The sequence below is a fragment of the Solanum verrucosum genome, unplaced genomic scaffold (genome assembly GCF_900185275.1).
Source record: "Solanum verrucosum unplaced genomic scaffold, falcon-dt-bn FXZP01000140.1, whole genome shotgun sequence".
NCBI classification, from domain to species: Eukaryota; Viridiplantae; Streptophyta; class Magnoliopsida; order Solanales; family Solanaceae; genus Solanum; species Solanum verrucosum.
Genome location: NW_026020112.1, coordinates 106,145 through 127,082, shown reverse-complemented (window position 1 = coordinate 127,082; position 20,938 = coordinate 106,145). Strand labels below are relative to the sequence as shown.

General features: G+C 36.5%; 3 protein-coding genes across 3 annotated transcripts; 2 read left to right on the top strand and 1 right to left on the bottom strand.

The window, feature by feature from the left end:
* The first annotated feature begins 120 nt into the window (after window positions 1-120).
* On the top strand, window positions 121-4,502 carry LOC125825561 (serine/threonine-protein kinase STN8, chloroplastic). The gene is made up of 5 exons (XM_049504886.1): window positions 121-921; window positions 1,652-1,825; window positions 2,617-3,021; window positions 3,662-4,416; window positions 4,449-4,502. Exons 1-4 carry the CDS (start codon window positions 334-336, stop codon window positions 3,995-3,997), a joined length of 1,503 nt encoding a protein of 500 aa, XP_049360843.1. The 5' UTR covers window positions 121-333; the 3' UTR covers window positions 3,998-4,416; window positions 4,449-4,502.
* A 1,813-nt stretch (window positions 4,503-6,315) lies between these two features.
* LOC125825577 (leucine-rich repeat receptor protein kinase HPCA1) lies at window positions 6,316-12,342 on the top strand. The gene is made up of 19 exons (XM_049504905.1): window positions 6,316-6,463; window positions 6,633-6,756; window positions 7,769-7,840; window positions 7,945-8,019; window positions 8,205-8,276; window positions 8,363-8,524; window positions 8,617-8,691; window positions 8,770-8,841; window positions 8,961-9,032; window positions 9,134-9,202; window positions 9,286-9,360; window positions 9,447-9,518; window positions 9,601-9,735; window positions 9,822-10,294; window positions 10,368-10,520; window positions 10,811-10,950; window positions 11,044-11,263; window positions 11,379-11,614; window positions 11,724-12,342. Exons 1-19 carry the CDS (start codon window positions 6,379-6,381, stop codon window positions 12,234-12,236), a joined length of 2,895 nt encoding a protein of 964 aa, XP_049360862.1. The 5' UTR covers window positions 6,316-6,378; the 3' UTR covers window positions 12,237-12,342.
* Window positions 12,343-13,519: 1,177 nt separating this feature from the next.
* On the bottom strand, window positions 13,520-14,883 carry LOC125825585 (short chain aldehyde dehydrogenase 1-like). The gene is made up of 3 exons (XM_049504910.1): window positions 14,846-14,883; window positions 14,343-14,461; window positions 13,520-14,228 (listed from the first exon to the last, which is right to left on the bottom strand). The coding sequence occupies exons 1-3, from the start codon at window positions 14,881-14,883 to the stop codon at window positions 13,546-13,548; spliced, it is 840 nt and encodes a 279-aa protein (XP_049360867.1). The 3' UTR covers window positions 13,520-13,545.
* Window positions 14,884-20,938: the final 6,055 nt, after the last annotated feature.

Sequence of the window (20,938 nt, the reverse complement as noted above, 5' to 3'; positions counted from 1 at the left end):
TCGGAAGTTAGGTCCATGATTCGATGGGTCGGGTCGGGTCGGGTCTCACAAGTGGCTTTTTTCTACCAAACCATTCATCCTTTTTCTATTAGCCAATAGATAATACAAGAAAAACAAAACTCTTCCCGCTTTGGACTATGATAATCAAATCTTGTTGTCTACAGATAGCATTGTTGTTTCTTCATGCTCCACACATCCATGGCCGAAAAGATAAACCCCACAATCTCCACGTGGACAAAATGCTACCTCTACTGATACTAACAGTGAAAAAAAAAGCACACTTCCCCATAAAACAACGAACCTGCTACAGCTTCAAGCAAAAAATACTCATCAATGGCGTCTCTATTTTCCCCTTCTCCTACTGCTGCAACAACTTTCCATCAAGACCCTAACCTCATTTGCTACTCACCCTTAAGACCCATTTCAAAAAGCTACTATTTTTGGTCTTGCACTAATCATTCCAAGAGAAACAACACCATTACTTGCAGCTCCTTTGTTGATGAAATTTCTGTTAGTTTGGACAATTCTTTGTCTCAATTCCCAGTTTTTCAATCTGGGTATGCCCAATTTGAGAAATTTACTGGGGAATTGCCGGAAGAACAGAAATTGGGGCTATTGATTTTTGCGGGTATTACTTGGATTTACTTGACGGCTAGACCTGGGGTTTTACTTGGTGCCATTGATGCGTATATTTTGGCACCTATTCAAGTGGGGTTAGATAGTTTGAGTGGGAAAAGGAATTTCAAGATGAAAGATTTTTTGATTGGGGAAAGGTTAGGTGAGGGTTCATTTGGGATTGTTTATTCTGGGGTCATTGTTCCCAAGAATGTAAATTTGGATGATATTGTGAGGAAAAGAGGATCATCAGTGAAATCAGTTATCACAGATTCAAGGTTCAAGGAAAAGGTCATTCTTAAACAGGTAATGAGGTGATTTATCCTTTAAAAGATCTCATTTATGAGCAATATTTGATTGATTTGGCTTGCATTAGTTGTATCACTTGTATGTTTTTTGTTATCTTAAGCTGGTATTGCGAAGCTGCTAAACATTTCTAGCTTATGTATTCCCTACATTTCATTTTATAATGTCGGTGTTTGGCTGGATACGAAGTTTAAGAATCAAGAATGACTCTTGGCACATACCAGAGTACTTTTAGAAGTTTATGACATTTCATAGCTTAAAGTTGTCATTAATAGTAATCGAAGAAATTTAAGTTGTCGAGTTTCAAGTACAAAAATATGTCCTTTTTCTCGGGACAGGATTAAAAATGAAAGTGTCTCATAAAATGGAATGGAAGGACTAGCTATTTCTGCCCATATACTGCCTAACCTTAAAGCTTATCAAGCTTTTTAGTTGTGAGTTTTTTGGTTGTTAATATTTTAGGCTTGATTATGATTACGCCTTCCATATCATATTGATTTGGGTTATTTCCTTTCATAAATCTTGATTAGGTTATAGTGTATTCTATTTACTTTTAATCTGGATTGCGTCCAATGGTCCTCTTGTTTTGTCACAACTATGTAGTTATGTTTGACCCTCTTTTCATCATTGTCAGTTCTTGAATTGTTTCTCTCTTGCATTTGCTTTGTATTGGGGATTTTTAATACTCGTTCTTCCCTAGTAACAATTTAGTTTATTTTCCAATGTATAGGTAAAGATTGGTGTTCAAGGTGCTGCAGAATGTGGTGAATTTGAAGAATGGTTCAATTATAGACTATCAAGAGCAGCTCCTGAGACATGTGCAAACTTTCTTGGTAGCTTTGTTGCTGAAAAAACTAACTCACGATATACTAAGGGTGAGAAATGGCTTGTCTGGAAATTTGAGGTACTTGGGCAGTTTAACATACTTTTCTCAGCGAAAATTTTCATTTCATTGGAACTGTGTTCATGGCTTTTTGTGTTTTGAAAGTCAAATACAAGGTCATCTGTCAGTTAGTATTTATCGATTAGACTTGCTGCATGCCTGCATCAGCATATATTGTTCAACATCGGTAGCAATATGTCACATTGATTTCCCAGTAAAAGAAGAAAAAGAATCAAGTCGATGAGAGGAGCTGAGACCTCTTTCTCCATTTTCTGACGTTTGAATCTTTAGAAATAAAAAAAATGCAATAGTTGTCCAAACCTTATAAACACCATAGGATTTATGAGAATAAGAGCTTAAGCATTCAATTCTGAGCAAGGATGTTAGGGCAAAAGCTATAGGTAACCAGTTGCAATTAGCAGTTACCATATCCCTTCCCCCATAAGAAATTTACCTCACAAACTCATCATCTTCGAAACCATTTCTACAAAGTCTTCCTGAATCTCATCTTCCATCCAACTACTTCAACTTAAGTTGCAGTCATGGTTACCTGGAAATGCTATCGAGTCTTCTTAAGCAGTCCCACCCTCCTTCATCGTATGTATAGTATGTGGAGCCTTCCCAAGTTTGGACACAACAAACATAAAAGCTATGTGGAAATGTAATAATCTAATTCGATCTTACTAACTGCCTGGATGCATGCTGTTTTCTATGATTAGATTTATGGCTGTTTCCATATTTCTGTTTGGTTGAATTGCATCAGAACTTGTAAGATGGCAGCTGCATCCATAATGTAGAACTTCATGTGACAGGGAGATCGGGACCTAGGTGATTACATGAAGGATCGCGGCTTCCCCTTGAACATTGAATCTGTCATGTTTGGTCGTGTCTTACAAGGGTTGGACTCAATTCAACGGAATGCACTAATTATCAAACAAATCATGCGTCAGATTATTACTTCCCTTAAGAAAATCCATGACACAGGTATAGTCCATAGAGATGTAAAGCCATCCAACTTAGTGGTCACAAAGAAGGGACAAATCAAGCTGATAGATTTTGGGGCAGCAACTGATCTTCGAATTGGAAAAAATTATGTGCCTGACAAGGGGCTACTCGATCCTGATTATTGTCCACCTGAACTCTATGTAATGCCAGAAGAAACTCCAAAACCACCACCAGAGCCAGTTGCTGCACTTCTTTCCCCATTCTTATGGCAGGTATCCTTCTAATACATGGATTTATATTCCTTGTAACTCTTCCTTTATTGCCGATGGTCCATCGGAAACTGCCCCTCTACCTTCTCAAGGTAGGGGGTAAGGTATGCGTACATTTTACCCTCCCCAAACCCCAATTGTGGGATTACACTAGGTTTGTTGTTGTTGTGGTTCTTCCTTCATTGTAAGCTTGACACAGAAGATTATTCTATATGTAAGTATAGCAGAAAGGAAAAAAGAAAAACTAAGGGTGTGTTTGGCATGGAGGACAATGGTTTCCAACTTTCCCATGCTTTGTTAGTAAAAAATTTTGGCAAACATTCTTGACTCCTCCCCATCCTCCAACATACTCCGTCCCCTACACCACCCCTACCCTCCATCCCCAACCTTCAAAGTGTTTGCATAGAATAAATGTTTTTGGGATAATATTTTATGCTTACTTTGAACTCTAGAAAATAAGTAAGAAAACCACTTTTTTTCCAAGATTTTTTTTTCCAGAAAACCATTTTCTTTCATACCAAACGCACCCATGTGTCAACTCCATTTACTACATTAGATTTTCAGTCTTTTGCAAAAATATCTGACGATGACGTTGCAGAGTTCACGCTTTATACTTAAAGCAGGATAACTCTTGTTATTGCAGCTAAACAGTCCCGATCTCTTTGACACGTATTCTGCTGGAATAGTGCTCATGCAAATGGCAGTACCGAGCTTAAGGTCTACAGCAGGCTTAAAGAACTTCAATATGGAACTAAATGCAGTTGGATATGACTTGAATAATTGGAGAGAAAGGACTAGGACGAGGCCTGATCTCAGTATCCTTGATCTCGACTCTGGTAGAGGGTGGGATTTGGCTACGAAACTTATTTCAGAGAGAGGTAGACGTTTATCTGCTGCTGCAGCTCTTAGACATCCTTATTTCCTTCTAGGTGGTGACCAAGCTGCTGCAGTTCTCTCAAAACTTAGCTTCTCAAAATAGGAGCACAACTTGATGATGCAAGTAGAACATGTTGTGCTTGATACTTGTTTCCCTCCTTGTTCTGCGGATATTCTTTTTGGTCTGAGACGTCTTCTCCTCGTTATTATATGGAGTGATTTATTCTCCATTTGTGCAGTTTGCTTCACAAGTTTCAAGTTTCTTTTACTGATGAGCAGCTGCATAGAGTCATTGAAGTGGTTCCAAACCCGAAAATAAGAGAAGATGCTAACAGGGCACAATGACCTGCTATTCTTTAGCTCTTTCTGCTGGATGGCATTATGGCCAAAGTATTTATAAGATCCAGAAAGATATTTGTAGTTTCCTCATATTGTTAAGGTAAAGAAAAATCGAAAATCATACACATTTACTTCTAACACTTTGTTGAAGGACAAGAAGAACTTTCAGCTTGTAGAAGTCAAGTTCTTTTTCCCTGCACGGCTAGCGCGATCAGTAAGAAATGTATAAAATTCAACAGTTATAAAGATCACCATTTGCAGAGCTGCAAATAACTTGTCTCTGATTCATTATCTTTGTAAACAAATGACATGACCAGCTATTGGCTGGCAGAGTTGTATATGAATTCTTGCTTGTATTTCTTATACATCAGTATTTCTCTTCGGGGTATATTGGTTCTTGTAGTTTATACAGCTAGGCTCGGGTATCGAGCTGACCCGAGTAGAGTCGAGGTCAACCAACCCTTCTTTAGCAGTACCAAACTGAGTTGAGCCCGACCTGAGCTTATTTACAGTAACTAGCTGGGTGAGCCTTAGCCAAGCCTAACCAATTTTATTTTATTTTATTGAATTCGAATCACGCATTGCAAGGCTCATTTTGGAGGTGGCTGCTTCCAATAAGATTTTCTCCATACTCAAGGCTCAAACTTGAGTAGAGCTGAGTCTCAACTACTAGGTTCATTTGAATTCATTAACTTTGGCTCACACCTTATGTATGTGTGTAGAGTTTTTTTACAAAATACTACAAATAATTAGTTTTGAACCCAAGAAATCAAATGTATATGATGAAATTTTGATCTTGAATTCATAAAGTTAAATTTTTAGACCCATTTCTATCTAAATCTGTGCTTCTCTATTTATATAAATAGAGAGCAAGGGTTTTGGGGGATTTTCAATAATTTATAAACTAAAGTTGAGAGTGATTAAATTAGAAGAAAGAAATTTGAATTGACTCTGTGATAGTGTGACTAAACAAACTATAGTACTTAAATATTTGATAGGAGTATTAAGTTCATGACAATGAGAAATTAAAATTTAACTTAAGAATAATAAGAAATTATTAAATTCGTATTAAGATTCATTGATTATAAAACATAAAAATTATGTGACTTGTAATATGCTTAATTTAAAGATTTAAGTTGAATAATGTTGAATTAAATTGAATACATGTAACATAAAAATTATATTTGTACAGTAAAAAGAAAGATATGCCGTCTTAATTTATGTGGCATTCTTTACTTTTTAGTTCGTTAAAAAAATAATAACTTACTAATGGTTCGAAAATAAGATTTATTGATGAGACTAAACTCCATTTTACCATAGATTTGGAAATAAAAACTTAAAAATTTGATTTTTGGAAGTTGTAATTTATGAAACCTGAAGTTGTGTTTGGATATGCATTTTACTTTGAAAAAATTAAAGTTTTTTGTGAGTTCAAACGAATTTTGAAGATAAATTATAAATTTCACCACTATTAGATATTTGAAGATAAATTTTCAAAATCTGATCTAAAATCTACGAGTTCTTGCAATATCTTCATCCTCTGTAGAACTGTATCCTACATTGGATCATCATCATAATCTGCCTTAGAATCAAAGATATCAGTATCTTTCTCTTTATACCTGTGATTCAGCGTGTAAAAGAAGCCAAACAATGTCCACTCACACACTCACTTCAATTCACAATGTCATGAGACTCGATCCACGATTTAAACTTTATTGAGTTCAATTTTTAAAGTTTTCCACACCGAATCCGTCATATTTTCAAAAGTTATAACATCATATTTACTATTCATTACAATTTTATTAGTTCTTACACATAAATTTATACTCTGAGTTAAAAGTACTGAGTTCAGATGAACTTGATCCCGTAACAACGGATCCACCATTATAATTCAGTGATAATTGTCTCACAATTATGAGTGTAATCGATAGTGGAATTAGACAACAGTTAGATTGGCTTCTAAGATGAGCAAAATCATTAAAATGTCGAATTTGCCTAACAACTTTTCCCCCCACCCACCAACTACCCTTAAAAAGCAAAAAAAATCCCTCCAAACTTTTATTTGTATTTTTCACATATTAAAAGTGACCATATGTATGAAAAATCAAATTAGTTATTTGCTGATCTGAAGCAAATTTTTGAACAATGGCAGCCACTCGGCTGTTACTCTGCTTTATCGTCTTCTCGTCTGGCATCGATTTCATTTACACTGTTACAGATCCCAGAGATGGTAGGAACTTTGTATAAAATTGTCGGATCCAGTATTTGAACTTTATGAGTTTTACTATTTGTTGCAGTTTTTGTGAACTTTTACTTATAAATTTATGCTCTGCGTTGAAAGTACTGAGTTCAGATAATAATGTTTTGTTATGAATAAGTGTGAACTTGGTTGATTGCAGTAACGATACTTCGATCACTGAAAGATCAGTGGGAAAATACGCCGCCTAGTTGGCAGAAATCGGATGATCCTTGTGGAACATCTTGGGAAGGTGTAACCTGCAACAACTCAAGGGTAACTGCATTGTGAGTATGCTTTTTCTCTTCCAATATCTGGGGATCGTTTGGTTTACATTCTAGTTATACGATGACTAATAACACATGAGTTGTTATGCATGATTGTATAATTTAAGTGCATTTCCGCCTTTAGATGCTCTTATCCACGTATTACTCACACATGTATTGTTGTTCTACATTCTATCTGTGAAAAATAATATATAGATTCTCGTCTAAGTTATACAAGGTTTTAGTTTCCAATATTAAACTTCGCATGACTAGTGCAGAGTTTAATACCGGAAACAAAACATCATGTTAGTTATATGGAAACTATATTATCTTACAAATTTTTAGATGGAAAACCAAATCTTGTGTAAGTAATACGAAAATCTATACATAAATTTATTTTTTTTAGGAAAAAAATACATAATTAGACGTACTTCGCTATTATGTATACATCATTACCTATACTTCCAAAAAAATTACCTATCCTACCACTAATTAAGAGTTTCCTCCATATATTGAAGAAGATACACTTAGATACATGTATTTTTGCTACCATATATACTAAAATAGGGAGAGAGGAGAGCGAGATGGGGAGGGAGGCTAGCGAGATTCGTTATGTATCTGGATACATGCGAATCACACTAGATATGTGTATCTGGTGTGATTCACATATGAGATATTAGATACATAGGAGAGTGGCAAGCGAGATGGGAGAGAGGTGAGCAAAATTTGTAATGTATCCAGATAATGCGAATCCACTTGGATACAATGTATCTAGAACAAATTACACTTAATTTTGACCTCATGTATCCCGAGATACATGTATCTGGATGTATCTAGACGCACCAGAATATGATAAGATACGTAATATTGCAAACTAGAGTGTATCAAAGTAATTAGCTCCTAAAATTAGTGGGATTTATGTAAGTTTTTCACCTTTTTATACTTCAAACCAAGCCACATCTTAGTTTTTGAAATTGTTGTTTCACCAACGAAGCAGTTGTTAACAATTGATTGTGTTTATTGTTTCTTTCAGGGGATTATCAACAATGGGACTGAGAGGAAAATTAAGTGGTGACATTGGAGGGCTCACTGAATTAATTTCCTTGTGAGTTTGGTTTTTAAATCCAATAAAATTTTGTTGATTATTAGCAATAAGCTTGTATTTGTCACCATAATTTGCTCACTTCAGTTGCTAAACTTGCATTGCAGAGACCTGTCGTTCAACCGAGGACTTACAGGTTCTCTTTCTCCGCGGATAGGAGATCTGCAGAAACTAAACATATTGTAAGACTATGAAAACTTGATGGTCTTGATTGTATAATGTATACCCTCTATGTACACAAAATTGACATTTATAATATTTTCGTCATAGATTGATCATTTGATTAGCTTTCTTCTTCGTAATTTGTATCACGATTCAATGATATACATAACTTACATGTACGTGAATGTATTTATTTACTTTTCAGAATCCTCGCGGGCTGTAGCTTCAGTGGCAGTATACCGATGGAGTTGGGAAGACTTGCTGAGTTATCATTCTTGTAAGAATTTCTCAGCCATATTAACTTGTGATCATTTTAGGTGTATCATCAATTCATCTAGTTCCATGTCAATTTCTTTGACACAGAGCACTTAACTCGAATAATTTCACTGGTGAGATTCCACGAACTCTTGGCAATCTGTCGAAACTCTACTGGCTTGATCTAGCAGATAACCAGTTAACAGGACCAATTCCTGTTTCAACTTCCTCAAGTCCGGGGTTAGACCTTCTAAAAAAAGCAAAACACTTGTGAGTAAACTTTATATATTCCTATCAAGCTGTTCTTAAGACAGGATATATACCTCTTAAGGTCTGACTTCTATGTTATGTCATTATCGCAGCCATTTTAACAAAAACCAACTTTCAGGCTCCATTCCGGACATTCTTTTTAGTGCTGACATGGTTCTAATACATGTGTAAGTCAAGAAACTAAAGAGTGATTCGCATTATTCTTCCTGCCCTCCTTCTCACTTTGTGAACTTCTGATATGGCAGACTGTTTGATGGAAATCAACTAAGCGGGAGCATTCCACTTACACTAGGACTTGTTCAGACACTTGAGGTTCTGTGAGTAGAATTGACCGTCTTATTTATCCTACCTTTCATGCTACTTCACCTTCTGTTTTGGATTATATGCTTGTACACTTTTATCTTTTGCTGGTATTCATGTAATGTAACATATACAGTCGGCTCGATAGAAATGCCTTAAATGGTAGTGTCCCATCAAACCTCAAAAATCTCACAAGCGTTGTAGAGTTGTAAGTATACTTTTTCCCATCATTGCTCACTCAATTTTCTGCTTGAAATCAATAACTTGTAGATTGAAGTTGTACTTTTGTGATCTTATTTCTGTTTTCAGGAACTTAGCTCACAACGAACTGTCCGGTCCACTACCAGATTTAACTGGAATGAATTCCCTTAATTATCTGTAAGGAAAATATCTGGAATCCTGATTTTCCCTAGTTGTTTCTCAATGTTGAAGTGATACATCATATTTTGTTTCTCTTCCAGGGACTTGAGCAATAATTCCTTCCATAAATCGGAGGCACCTATATGGTTCTCGACTTTAGAGTCTCTCACCACTCTGTGAGTATTAATCAGTTATGAATGAAACTATGAATTTCCAAAAAAGTTTGATGAATCTAAGTAGGAAGAACTGATGTAATGCTCAGAGTCATTGAGTATGGCTCACTTCATGGATCAGTGCCTCAGAAACTTTTCGCTTTACCTCAATTACAACAAGTGTGAGTATCCCGATCCTAACTGAATATGCCATGTCTATTACCTGCAATGAAGAGGTTGTAATGATCGTAATAACTTATGCAGGAAACTGAGGAACAACGCATTGAATGATACGTTGAACATGGGTGGCATCAGTGGCAGGCAACTCACTCTTGTTGATTTACAGAACAACGATATTTCATCAATCACGCTTGGCTCTGGATACAAAAATACCTTGATGTGAGATGGTTCATTTCTCCTTTTTGTCGATTAGATTTTTTTTTTCTCTCTTTCTTTCTCCTTGATTGCTTTGTGGTTGTCATCAGACTGATCGGAAACCCTGTATGTGACACGGCCCTTGGAAACACGAACTACTGCCAGCTTCAGCAGCAATCTGCAAAGCCTTACTCAACCAGCCTAGCTAACTGTGGGAGCAAATCATGTCCTGCTGATCAAAAAGTTAGCCCACAAAGTTGTGATTGTGCTTATCCGTACCAGGGAACATTCTACTTTAGAGGACCCTCTTTTAGGGAGTTGTCCAATGATAATACGTTCCATTCACTCGAAATGAGCCTGTGGGTGAAGTTGGATCTCACGCCCGGTTCAGTTTCTCTGCAGAACCCCTTCTTCAACATTGATGATTATCTTCAGGTGCAGTTAGAATTATTTCCACCAACAGGAAAGTATTTTAATAGATCAGAGGTTGAGAGGATTGGATTCTCCTTGAGTAACCAAACTTATAAGCCGCCTCACGAGTTTGGACCGTACTATTTTATAGCATCTCCTTACACTTTCCAAGGTATAATTACTGAGTTTCTTTTCAACTGTAACTTCTAGACCAATATACTGACTTAATACTAAAACTGTTTCAGCCGAACGTGGAGAAACTTCTATTAGCTCAAGACAAGTTATAGGAATAGCTACCGGGTGTACCATCCTGGTCCTCTTGCTCGTTGCTCTTGCAATATATGCTATTCAACAAAAGAAACTTGCTGAAAGAGCTATTGGATTGAGTAGACCATTTGGTAATGTCATCTTTCATAGAAATAAACCGATGAGTTATAACTATATATACATTCAAGCCTCTCTATAACAATCATCTTCTATGATAACATTTCACTATAACGGCCAAGTTTTCTTTGGAACTGATTTTTCATGTTATGTTGAATTATATGTTCTCTATAACAACATTTCGCTATAGCAGCCAAAAAAATATCAGAACAAATGACGTCTTTATAGAGAGGTTTGACTGTATGTCCATAATGCAACTAGAATTGGACTAAAATGTCTGATTACTTTGACGTTCTTTGTCCAGCATCGTGGGCTCCAAGTGGAAACGACAGTGAAGGTGCACCACAACTAAAGGGCGCCAGATGGTTTTCTTATGATGAACTTAAGAAATGCACGGGAAACTTCTCGGAGAGAAATGAGATTGGTTCCGGTGGCTATGGGAAGGTTTGCTATGAAAATCCATTGTATATACAGAATAAATCAAAGAGGATAAACTCTTCAGCTGCTTTTCTTATTCGCGTGTGTTCTGTTTCCTAGGTCTACAGAGGAACGCTCGCGAATGGGCAAGTAATTGCTATCAAAAGGGCTCAACATGGATCCATGCAAGGTGGACAAGAGTTCAAGACGGAAATTGAATTGCTTTCACGGGTTCATCACAAGAACCTAGTTGGTCTGGTTGGATTCTGTTTTGAGCAAGGGGAACAAGTACTGGTATACGAGTATATGCCAAATGGTTCACTCAGGGAGAATTTGTCAGGTAAGTTACATCCTCCTATACATTAAAGACTACTTCCTATTTATAGTAATTTACACTAAAAAGTTCCTAATATTTCCATTTATCTGTAGAAGTTAATTTCCACTATGCTCTACAGGGAAAACGAGCATTTATCTAGATTGGAAGAGGAGACTTCGTGTTGCGCTTGGTTCAGCCAGAGGATTAGCTTATCTGCATGAGCTTGCCAATCCTCCTATAATTCACAGAGATGTGAAATCAACTAACATTTTGTTGGATCAGAACTTAACAGCAAAGGTCGGGGATTTCGGCTTGTCCAAACTCGTATCAGATAGCTCAAAGGGTCATGTTTCCACTCAAGTTAAAGGCACATTGGTCAGTACCACATCCTGCACATTTTCACGTTCTATTTCAAGAAAAAGATTGAATTTTGTTGAACTCTTGAAGCATGAAATTGAATTTAAGACTATTGATGACATTGCAGGGTTATCTAGATCCTGAATACTATATGACTCAACAACTAACCGAGAAGAGCGATGTGTATAGCTTTGGTGTTGTAATGCTAGAACTCATAACTGCAAAACAACCAATAGAGAAGGGGAAATACGTTGTTCGAGAGATGAGAACAGCAATTAATAAGAACGACGAGGAGCATTATGGCTTGAGCAATATGATCGATCCAGTCATTAGAAACATGCCAAATCTAATTGGTTTTACAAGGTTTGTGGACGTGGCAATGCAATGTGTTGAAGAGGCTGCTGCTGATCGTCCAACGATGAGTGAAGTGGTAAAAATGCTTGAAAGTATTCTGCAAAATGATGGTCTGGAAACAAATTCTACGTCTGCATCATCATCGATAACGGATTTTGGGACAGCAATAGCTGCTTCTAGACATCCTTATAATAAAGAGGCTCTACAGAGAAAGGAGATAAATGATACTCATGCTTTTGATTACAGTGGTGGATACACTCTTCCAACAAATGTGGAACCAAAATAGTGACAACCAAAAAAAAAGGACTTGTCTCTACTGTCTCTCATTCTTTAATTTATTCTCTAGTAAAAAAATTGGAAAATTGGTGAAAGGGATAAGAGAATTTAGTTGTTATATTGTCCCTACATTGGCTAATTTTCGCGAAACAATCACGTATAGTATCAAGATCGAAGTTCAGATTTTATATTGCCAAGGCTTACAGTCTAGTAGTATCAGTGAGAGTCTCCTATACACTAAGTGTGAGTTCGATTTTTACCATTCCCGATCCTCGAATGTAATAGGAAAAAGTTAAAAGGAAAAAGTTTAGATTTTGTACCATCAAGGCTTACAGTCTAGTGGTACACGTAAGAAGTCTTCCATACACTAAGTGTGAGTTCGATTTTTTACTATCTCTTTTCCCATTCCCTGATTCTACAATGTAATAGAAAAAAATTAAAAATTAAAAAGTTGAGATTTTCTAGGTATGAGATTTAAAAATGCATGATCATGGTAATTTTATCATTTTATGTGTCAATATAGTAATTAGAAATATCAAATATCCCTTTCACTAATATTTGATATTTCTCAACTTTACATTAGACTACTATCGTCTAACATTTGCAATAATTTACAAATTTTAGACCGTGGTCTAATGTTTACACATTAGTCTTTTAGTCTGTTTAAAAGAGATCTTTAGACCTCGTTATATTTGATTCACAAATACTAGTTCAGAAGATTTTATGAGTTTCTCCATAGCGGAAGTGGATTTGCAGCTACTATGACTCGCATCACCGATCGTCAGAAAGCGGATGAACTCCCTTCAACCTAAATATCCTTTAGTGATGCAAACATTTCATTAACCCTATCCATCATCTAAAGTGGAATAAAACTTATTTTTTCTACACCCATAATGGTGAATTTATACACTACGATTAGAGTTAAGAAAAAGGGACAAACTAATGAGCTAATTTACTAATTAACCCCCCTTATGAGTGAGCCCGACCCAATAGATATTTTCAACCGACCGTAATCTAAGAAATTCACAAATTGCAAGTAAAATTATAAAAGTATCATTTACTAATCAGTTGTCCCAAAGAGAATCACAAGTGAAAATTTCACCACATGTGGGATACAAGAACACACTTACATGATATTTTAAACTCATAAACAACAAACAAACAACAAGAAACTAAAGTACAAGAGTAGTAATCCTTCCACTTCTTCTAGAATGTGGGGAATTGAAACCACACCAGTAAGGTGAAAGTTCAGATAGTCAATCAACTGAGCGATTAAAATTCCCCGAGAGTACTAGTCATCCTTCAATTTCTTCTAGAAATTAAATGTAGTTTTGCATAACAATTGAGGCAAATGGATTAGTTTTACTATACCCTCCATCAATCACCAAATTAACACCACTCACATACTTAGACTCATCACTTCCCAAATAAACAGCAGCCTCAGCAATATCTTCTGGTTCCAATATCCCCCCTTTAAGATTAGCAGTTTCCATAATAATTTCCTCTGCTTTTTCCTTATCCATTTTCCCCAAAATTTCCCTAACAAGTGGTGTAACAACTGTATATGGAGAAATACAATTTACTCTTATTCCATATTTTCCCAATTCAACAGCTAAATGATTTGTTAGTCCAACTACAGCATGTTTTGATGAAGCATATGTTATCGGTGAAGCAATTCCACCAATTACAGAAGCAACACTAGATGTGAACAAAATGCTACCTTTTTTAGTTGGTATCATAGCTTTGGCTGCAATTTTAGCTCCTAAAAATGCCCCGTAAACATTCACATCGAACACATTCTTGAAGTTGTTATAATCCGTTGCTAAAATACTCGGATCCTTCATGTTTCCTGTTATACCTGCATTGCTGAACATGATGTCTAGCTTTCCATACCTCGAAACTGCTCCGTCTATCGCGTTTTCCATGTCATTTTCGTTTGTGACATCGCAATGTGTGAAGGAGATGGTGTCGTTTGAGCCTAGTTCTTTGCACAGGGCTTGACCTGTTCGATCAGACATAATATAATTAAGTAATTAATATGTAATAAGTTGACTAATTAGAAATGTCTTTTTTAGTGACAACAGATAAAACTTTTAGATGAAAATATCACACGAACCTAAGTCATCTTGAACATCGGCTACCACAACCTTCGCGCCATGTTTTGTGAAAAGCCGAGTTGCAGCTTCTCCAATTCCACTAGCTCCGCCTGTGATCACTGCTACTTTACCTTCTAACCTGCAAATTTAGATGTTCTTTACTTAATTGCAATCACCATATTATTCTTACACACCAAAAAAAAATAAAAATCGATCACTCAACTAATAGTTGTTATCTAAAAAAAATCATCTTTTTCCTGAGATAACAACTAAGAGTTGATTGTAATGATCACTCGATCTATAGTTGCTATCTCAGAAAGTCATATTTTCTCTTGAGTTCAATTTTCTTTTACTGATATGATAACTATGAGTTGAATGATTGTCTGATAAATCAACTCTTATATGAGTTGAGTGACCATCTCATAAATCAACTCTTTTATGAGTCAGATGATCATCTGAGAAATCAACTCATCTGTTCAACGAATTGATGATAGGACTAATTTCAGTTGTTGATAGTCACTACCTTTTGAAAATTGGAGTTACTGATGAAGGAATTCCCATTTCTTTGGCTAAGGAAATAGTCTCAAGAACTATTTGCTAAGTACTTTGTTTCTGTATATATATATGATTTTGTGTCTCCAGATTTATAGTGCATCAAGTGGAAAATAATCATAACAATATAAATAAATAACATATATAACAGATAGTCAGATATGGCGGCTATATATTAATTACACAATCAAAATTCTTATCTTAAAACTATTTATATTAAACGTACGTAATTGGTACATGTCATGTCAGCAAAGCAAGAATAAGCTATTAATTTTTTTTTAATGAAAATCATACTGCAATTATTTTATTTTGCGTAGTATATTGACTTTGACTATCTAGATAGACTAGAAGATTGCACAAAGTTGACAACCGAATTAAATATGCTAATGGTTGAAATAAAATAGGAGAATAATCTATAAACGTATTTTTTTAACTTAACTTTCAACTGTTATTTATACACTTTAACTTTGCTTGTATTGAGTATTGTGTATAAATAAATACTTAAATTTATAGAAAACTAAATAAATAGACGCGCTCATCCTACATGACATTCTTTATGATAATTTTGTGTCGTAATTATAAAGAATAAGATGGGAAGGTCAAAAGATAATTTCATTAAGTCTGGCAGCAAGCTATTATATACATAATCTTCAACCAACTGATGCTAAAGTGCAGGCCACCACATGCACATGATCTACAACTAACTAATGCTAGATAATAGGAACTATAACTACTCTTAAATGTGCTCCACATAGTAGGAGACTTATTCAAACTAGTAACAAGAGGTAAATAAAACATATACTAGAAGTTACTGCAGTTAGCAACCTACAGATATCGTTAATACACCCCCTCAAGGTAGGCAAGGTGCAACAATGCCTAACTTGGAACGACACCTAGTAAATGTTGATTTAGGCAGTGGCTTGGTGAATGTATCAGCAAGTTGATCACAAGCATGCGTATGAGTAACATGGACTCGATGATCTTGAACCTGGTCACGGACATATGCAAAATCAACAGCAACATGTTTCATACGGGTATGAAAAACTGAGTTGTGAGATAAATAAGTCACTCCAACATTGTCACAGTAGATTGTTGGCGTCTTCGAAATGGTGACATGTAACTCATGAAGTAAGTTTCGCACCCAAGTGAGCTCTGCAAGTGCATTGGCGACGGATTTGTACTCTGCCTCGGTGGATGAGCGAGCTACTGCACGTTGTTTTTTTGATGACCAACTGACTGGATTTGGTCCAAAGAAAAGAATGTAACCTGATGTAGAGATTCTGTCATTTGGATCGCCAGCCCAGTCCGCATCAGCATACATATACAAATTGGAGTCAGAGCTGCGAATGATGCGAAGTCCTGAATTTGAAGTTTCTTTGAGATACCGTAGCACTCTTTTAACCGCTTTCCAATGTTCATCAGTCGGGACATGCATAAATTGAGACAATTTATTGACTGCATAAGAGATGTCAGGCCGTGTGAGGGACAAATACTGCAATTTGCCAAGGGTACGCCGGTAGCGAGTGGCATCAGTATGTGGCGAACCGTCAGCCACTCGAAGTGGTACAGTGGAACACATGGGGGTAGAAACACCTTTGCAATTTTCCATATCCAGTTCGGAAAGAATATCCAGAATATATTTTGATTGAGAAAGAATGAGACTATCTGGTATGTGCTTAACATCAACACCCAAAAAGTAGTTCAAATAACCAAGATCTTTCAATGAAAATCTAGTTGCCAAGGAACTGATGAAAAATTTGATCACTTTTGGATGGTTGCCAGTGATTATGATGTCGTCAACATAGACAAGAACGCAAATAGTTATAGCCATATGCTTCCATACAAATAGAGAGGTGTCAGATTTTGTTCTGACAAACCCCATTTTCAACAGATGTTCATGCAGAGAATTATACCAAGCCCGAGGGGCTTGTTTGAGGCCATAAATAGCCTTTTTCAGCTTGCAAACATGAGTCGGGAATTGGGGATTGATAAATCCTTGGGGTTGAGACATAAACACTTCTTCGTCCAATTCTCCTTGAAGGAAAGCATTATTGACATCAAGTTGATGGATTGGCCAATTGTGTTGCACAGCGATAGATAGAACCAACCTGACCGTTGTTGGTTTGACAACGGGACTGAATGTCTCATGAAAATCCAATCCAGGGCGCTGCATGAACCCTTTTGCAACTAGACGAGCTTTGAAACGGTCTATAGAGCCATCTGCTTTTCGCTTGATCCGATACAACCATTTGCAGTCCACCACATTATTGGACAGGTCTCGTGTTACGAGTTCCCAAGTTTATTTTTTATTAAGGCATCATACTCTTTTTGCATTGCTTGCCTCCACTCTTCATGTTTATCAGCCTGTTTGAAAGTTACAGGTGTAGGAATCAAATGGGTTAGAAAAGAGAGTTTTCTCTTTGGCTTGGAGATATTATTCTGAGACCGAGTTATAATTCGGTTTAAGGATTGTGGGGGAATCGAGGCAGCAGGTATGGCAGGAGAGGGATCACTGGATGTCAGGGGTTGGGGAGTGGTGGCGCTAGGGGCTGGGAGTGATTGTTGTGTTTGTATGAACTTACTAGATTTGCGTCTTTGGTACGTGAGTAAAGGCTTGTGGATGGTAGGATCATGCAAAAAAGAAGGAGCAAGAAGTTGTGTATTACCTGATGTCTCTGCAGCTACTGGTACTTGGCTGTGGCTATTGGAGTGAGCATCGCTTGGGGAAGAGGTTGTATGGTGAGAGTTGGACTCTACAGGGATTGGAATACGTGGTGGGATAAAGAGAGGAGGAGTTGGAATTGTTGTTGGAGTCTCCTCTTTGGATTCAACAACTTCCCAACTTAATTGGGAAGTATATTTCTGCAAGTGAATAAACATTCTTTTAAAAGGAAATTCTTTTTCAAAAAATTGTACATCACGACTTACAAAAATTTTCAACTGAATTGGGTCAAAGCAGATATGAGCATGGTGAGTCTGGGAGATACCTAAATACACACACGGGGCAGACCGTGGCTCAAGTTTATTTTTAGTATAAGGTTTAAGCCATGGGTAACAAAGACAACCAAAAACTCTTAGGGTGGTATAATCAGGAAATCGACCAAATAATTTTTGGTAGGGCGACTCATTATTCAGGATGAGAGTGGGAAGTCTGTTGATAAGGTAGACAGCATGATGACAGGCAAAAGACCAAAAATCAGGTGGTAAGGAGGCTTCATGAAGAAGAGTTTTAGCGGTTTCAAGAATATGACGATGTCTACGTTCAGCTATGGCAACACGTTGAGGTGTGTATGGAGGTGAAATCAAGTGTTCAATGCCATTTTTCTGAAGATAGGGCTGAAGACCAATAAACTCACCCCCTCCGTCCGTATAAATTGAGGAAATTTTAGTTTTGAAGAAATTTTCTACTAAAGGATGAAACTTTGAGAATATTGAAGCAACCTCACTTTTGTTTTTGAGCGTATACAACCAAGTATATTTGGTGTATTGGTCAACAAAAATGCAGTAATATAATTTTTTATCAAGTGACAAAACAGGTGATGGTCCCAATAAATCACTAAAGACAATCTGAAGAGGAATATTATTGGACAAAGTGAGTCGTTGAAATGGCAAACGATGCGCTTTATTAGAAGAACAAGAATTACAAGGTTCAAAATTGGCTTTTCCAGCAACGACAGGTAAAGAAAATTTCTTCAGAATAAAATTTAAAATTCTAGAGTGGGGATGACCCAATCGACCATGCCAGAGTTGATGTGGGGCTTTTGTGGAGAAGAGGTGAATGGATGGCTTCCTGATGTGCAGATGCGGCCACTCATACAATCCATTATTGTTCCGGCCTTGTACCAGCGGCTTCAGAGTATGCAAGTCCTTCACAACAAAAGTAAAAGGGAAGAATTCAATAGATGAGCGGTTATCTTAACAAAACTTAGCTACAGAAATGAGATTCTTCTTTATTAAAGGAGCACAAAGTGTGTCAGAAAGCTTAAAAGCAGTATTAGATGCCTGAATCAAAGTTGAACCAGTATGAGTGATGGGAATGGTTTTACCGTCACCCATAGAAACTTCTTCTGTTCCTGTATACTCTTCAAGGTTGTGGGGTTCACTAGTGACATGGTGAGTTGCACCAGAGTCTAGAACCCAAGAGTTTCCAGACGATTGTAGGCCAGATGCAAAGTTAACCTTAGCTTCAAAATGATTATGCGACTTGGAGCGACATACATCTGCTGTGTGACCAAACTTTTGGCACAATTTACATTTGACAGATTGCTTAAATTGTCTCCTGTTTTGTTGATTGTTGGAATCCGATTGCGGATTATTGGAATTCCATTGGCGAGACTGAGATGGTTTCTGTTGCTGATTGTTGAAGCGAGAATTATTCCTATTGAATTGCGGAGGTGTGTTGGACTTCTGGACAACAGCAGCTGTGATCATAGAGGATGGTTTTTCCAGATCTTGATGTTTGAGGAAAAGCTCATGATCTGTGAGCTTGTGAAATAATTCTTCAAAGCTCAAGGAAGAGTCTCGTGCGCGTATTGCAGCAGAGATTTCACGGTACTCGGGGCTAAGACCACTTAGAATTTTGACAATAAGTTCATCGTCATTGACAGGTGAACCAACAACTTTGAGAGCATCAGAGAGAGAACGAACCTCCTGTAAGTATTCTGCAATGGTTTTAGAAGCCTTCTTGGTATTTTGCAATTGATCTCGCAAGCTAAAGATGCGAGTATGACTTTTGTTGGCATAGGCTGTGTGAAGGAGTTCCCATGCTTTGTTAGCAGATGTTGCTGCGGCAACAGTTGGAGCAATGGTAGGATCGACCGATGCCATCATTGCTTGTTGGATCAGTTGATCTTGAGAGAACCAAATCTGATAATTGGGATTTGGTACAGTAAAATTATTTTGGATAATCGTGGGGGATGGAGCTATTGTGGTTCCATCAAGATGCCCCATGAGTTGATGCCCGTTTAGTAACATCACAAGTTGTGCTTTCCAGGTTAAAAAGTTGAGGTTACCTTGTAACTTAAGAGGTAACTGAGCAACAGGGTTAAATTGCACCACATGAGTGGTGGCAGAAACTGTAGGACTGCTGGCAGCAGTAGCATCAGTAACTGGAGTCATATATAAGCAAGCTTTAAAAGAAATAGATGGATCTAACTCGGTGGAGCTTATAATGCTCTGATACCATATAAAGATTAAGATGGGAAGGTCAAAAGATAATTTCATTAAGTCTGGCAGCAAGCTATTATATACATAATCTTCAACCAACTGATGCTAAAGTGCAGGCCACCACCTGCACATGATCTACAACTAATTAATGCTAGATAATAGGAACTATAACTACTCCTAAATGTGCTCCACATAGTAGGAGACTTATTCAAACTAGTAACAAGAGGTAAATAAAACATATACTAGAAGTTACTGCAGTTAGCAACCTACAAATATCGTTAATAGTAATATCGTTCTACATGTATGATGTCACGTAGGATGCATGTTCAATTTTATACAAGTTAAGTGTCTACTTGTGCACAATCAAAATTGGAGGGTGGAGATGATAACTAAAATCGAGTTAAAGAGCATATTTATGTTTATGTCAATTTTAAAAGTTATTGATATACGTGTATTATGCCACATAGAAAGTATTTACTAGTTCAATATTTATACAAGTTTAAATGGTCTATTTGTGCACATTCAAAATGCAACACATAAATACAAGTTAAAGTCAGATTTAAAATACTAAATAATAATTATTAAATTAAATTAATATTAGAATATAGTATATATATTTATTAATTTGATATAAACATAGTAGGTTAGTTAGTGGAGGTGTTAAGCTTTAATATATAGTAAAACCTTTCTAAGTTAATACTCAATAAATTAATAAACTCTCTAAAATAATATTTTTCTCTGGTCTTGAATTGGGTCAATGGAAAAAAAATCACATATTTCGATAAAATAATAAGATAATATATTTCCGGAAGACCCCTATACAACTATATGGTCTCATTAATATTATAAATTAATAATCCGTTAAAATTACAAAAATATTTAAGACAATTAGTGAACT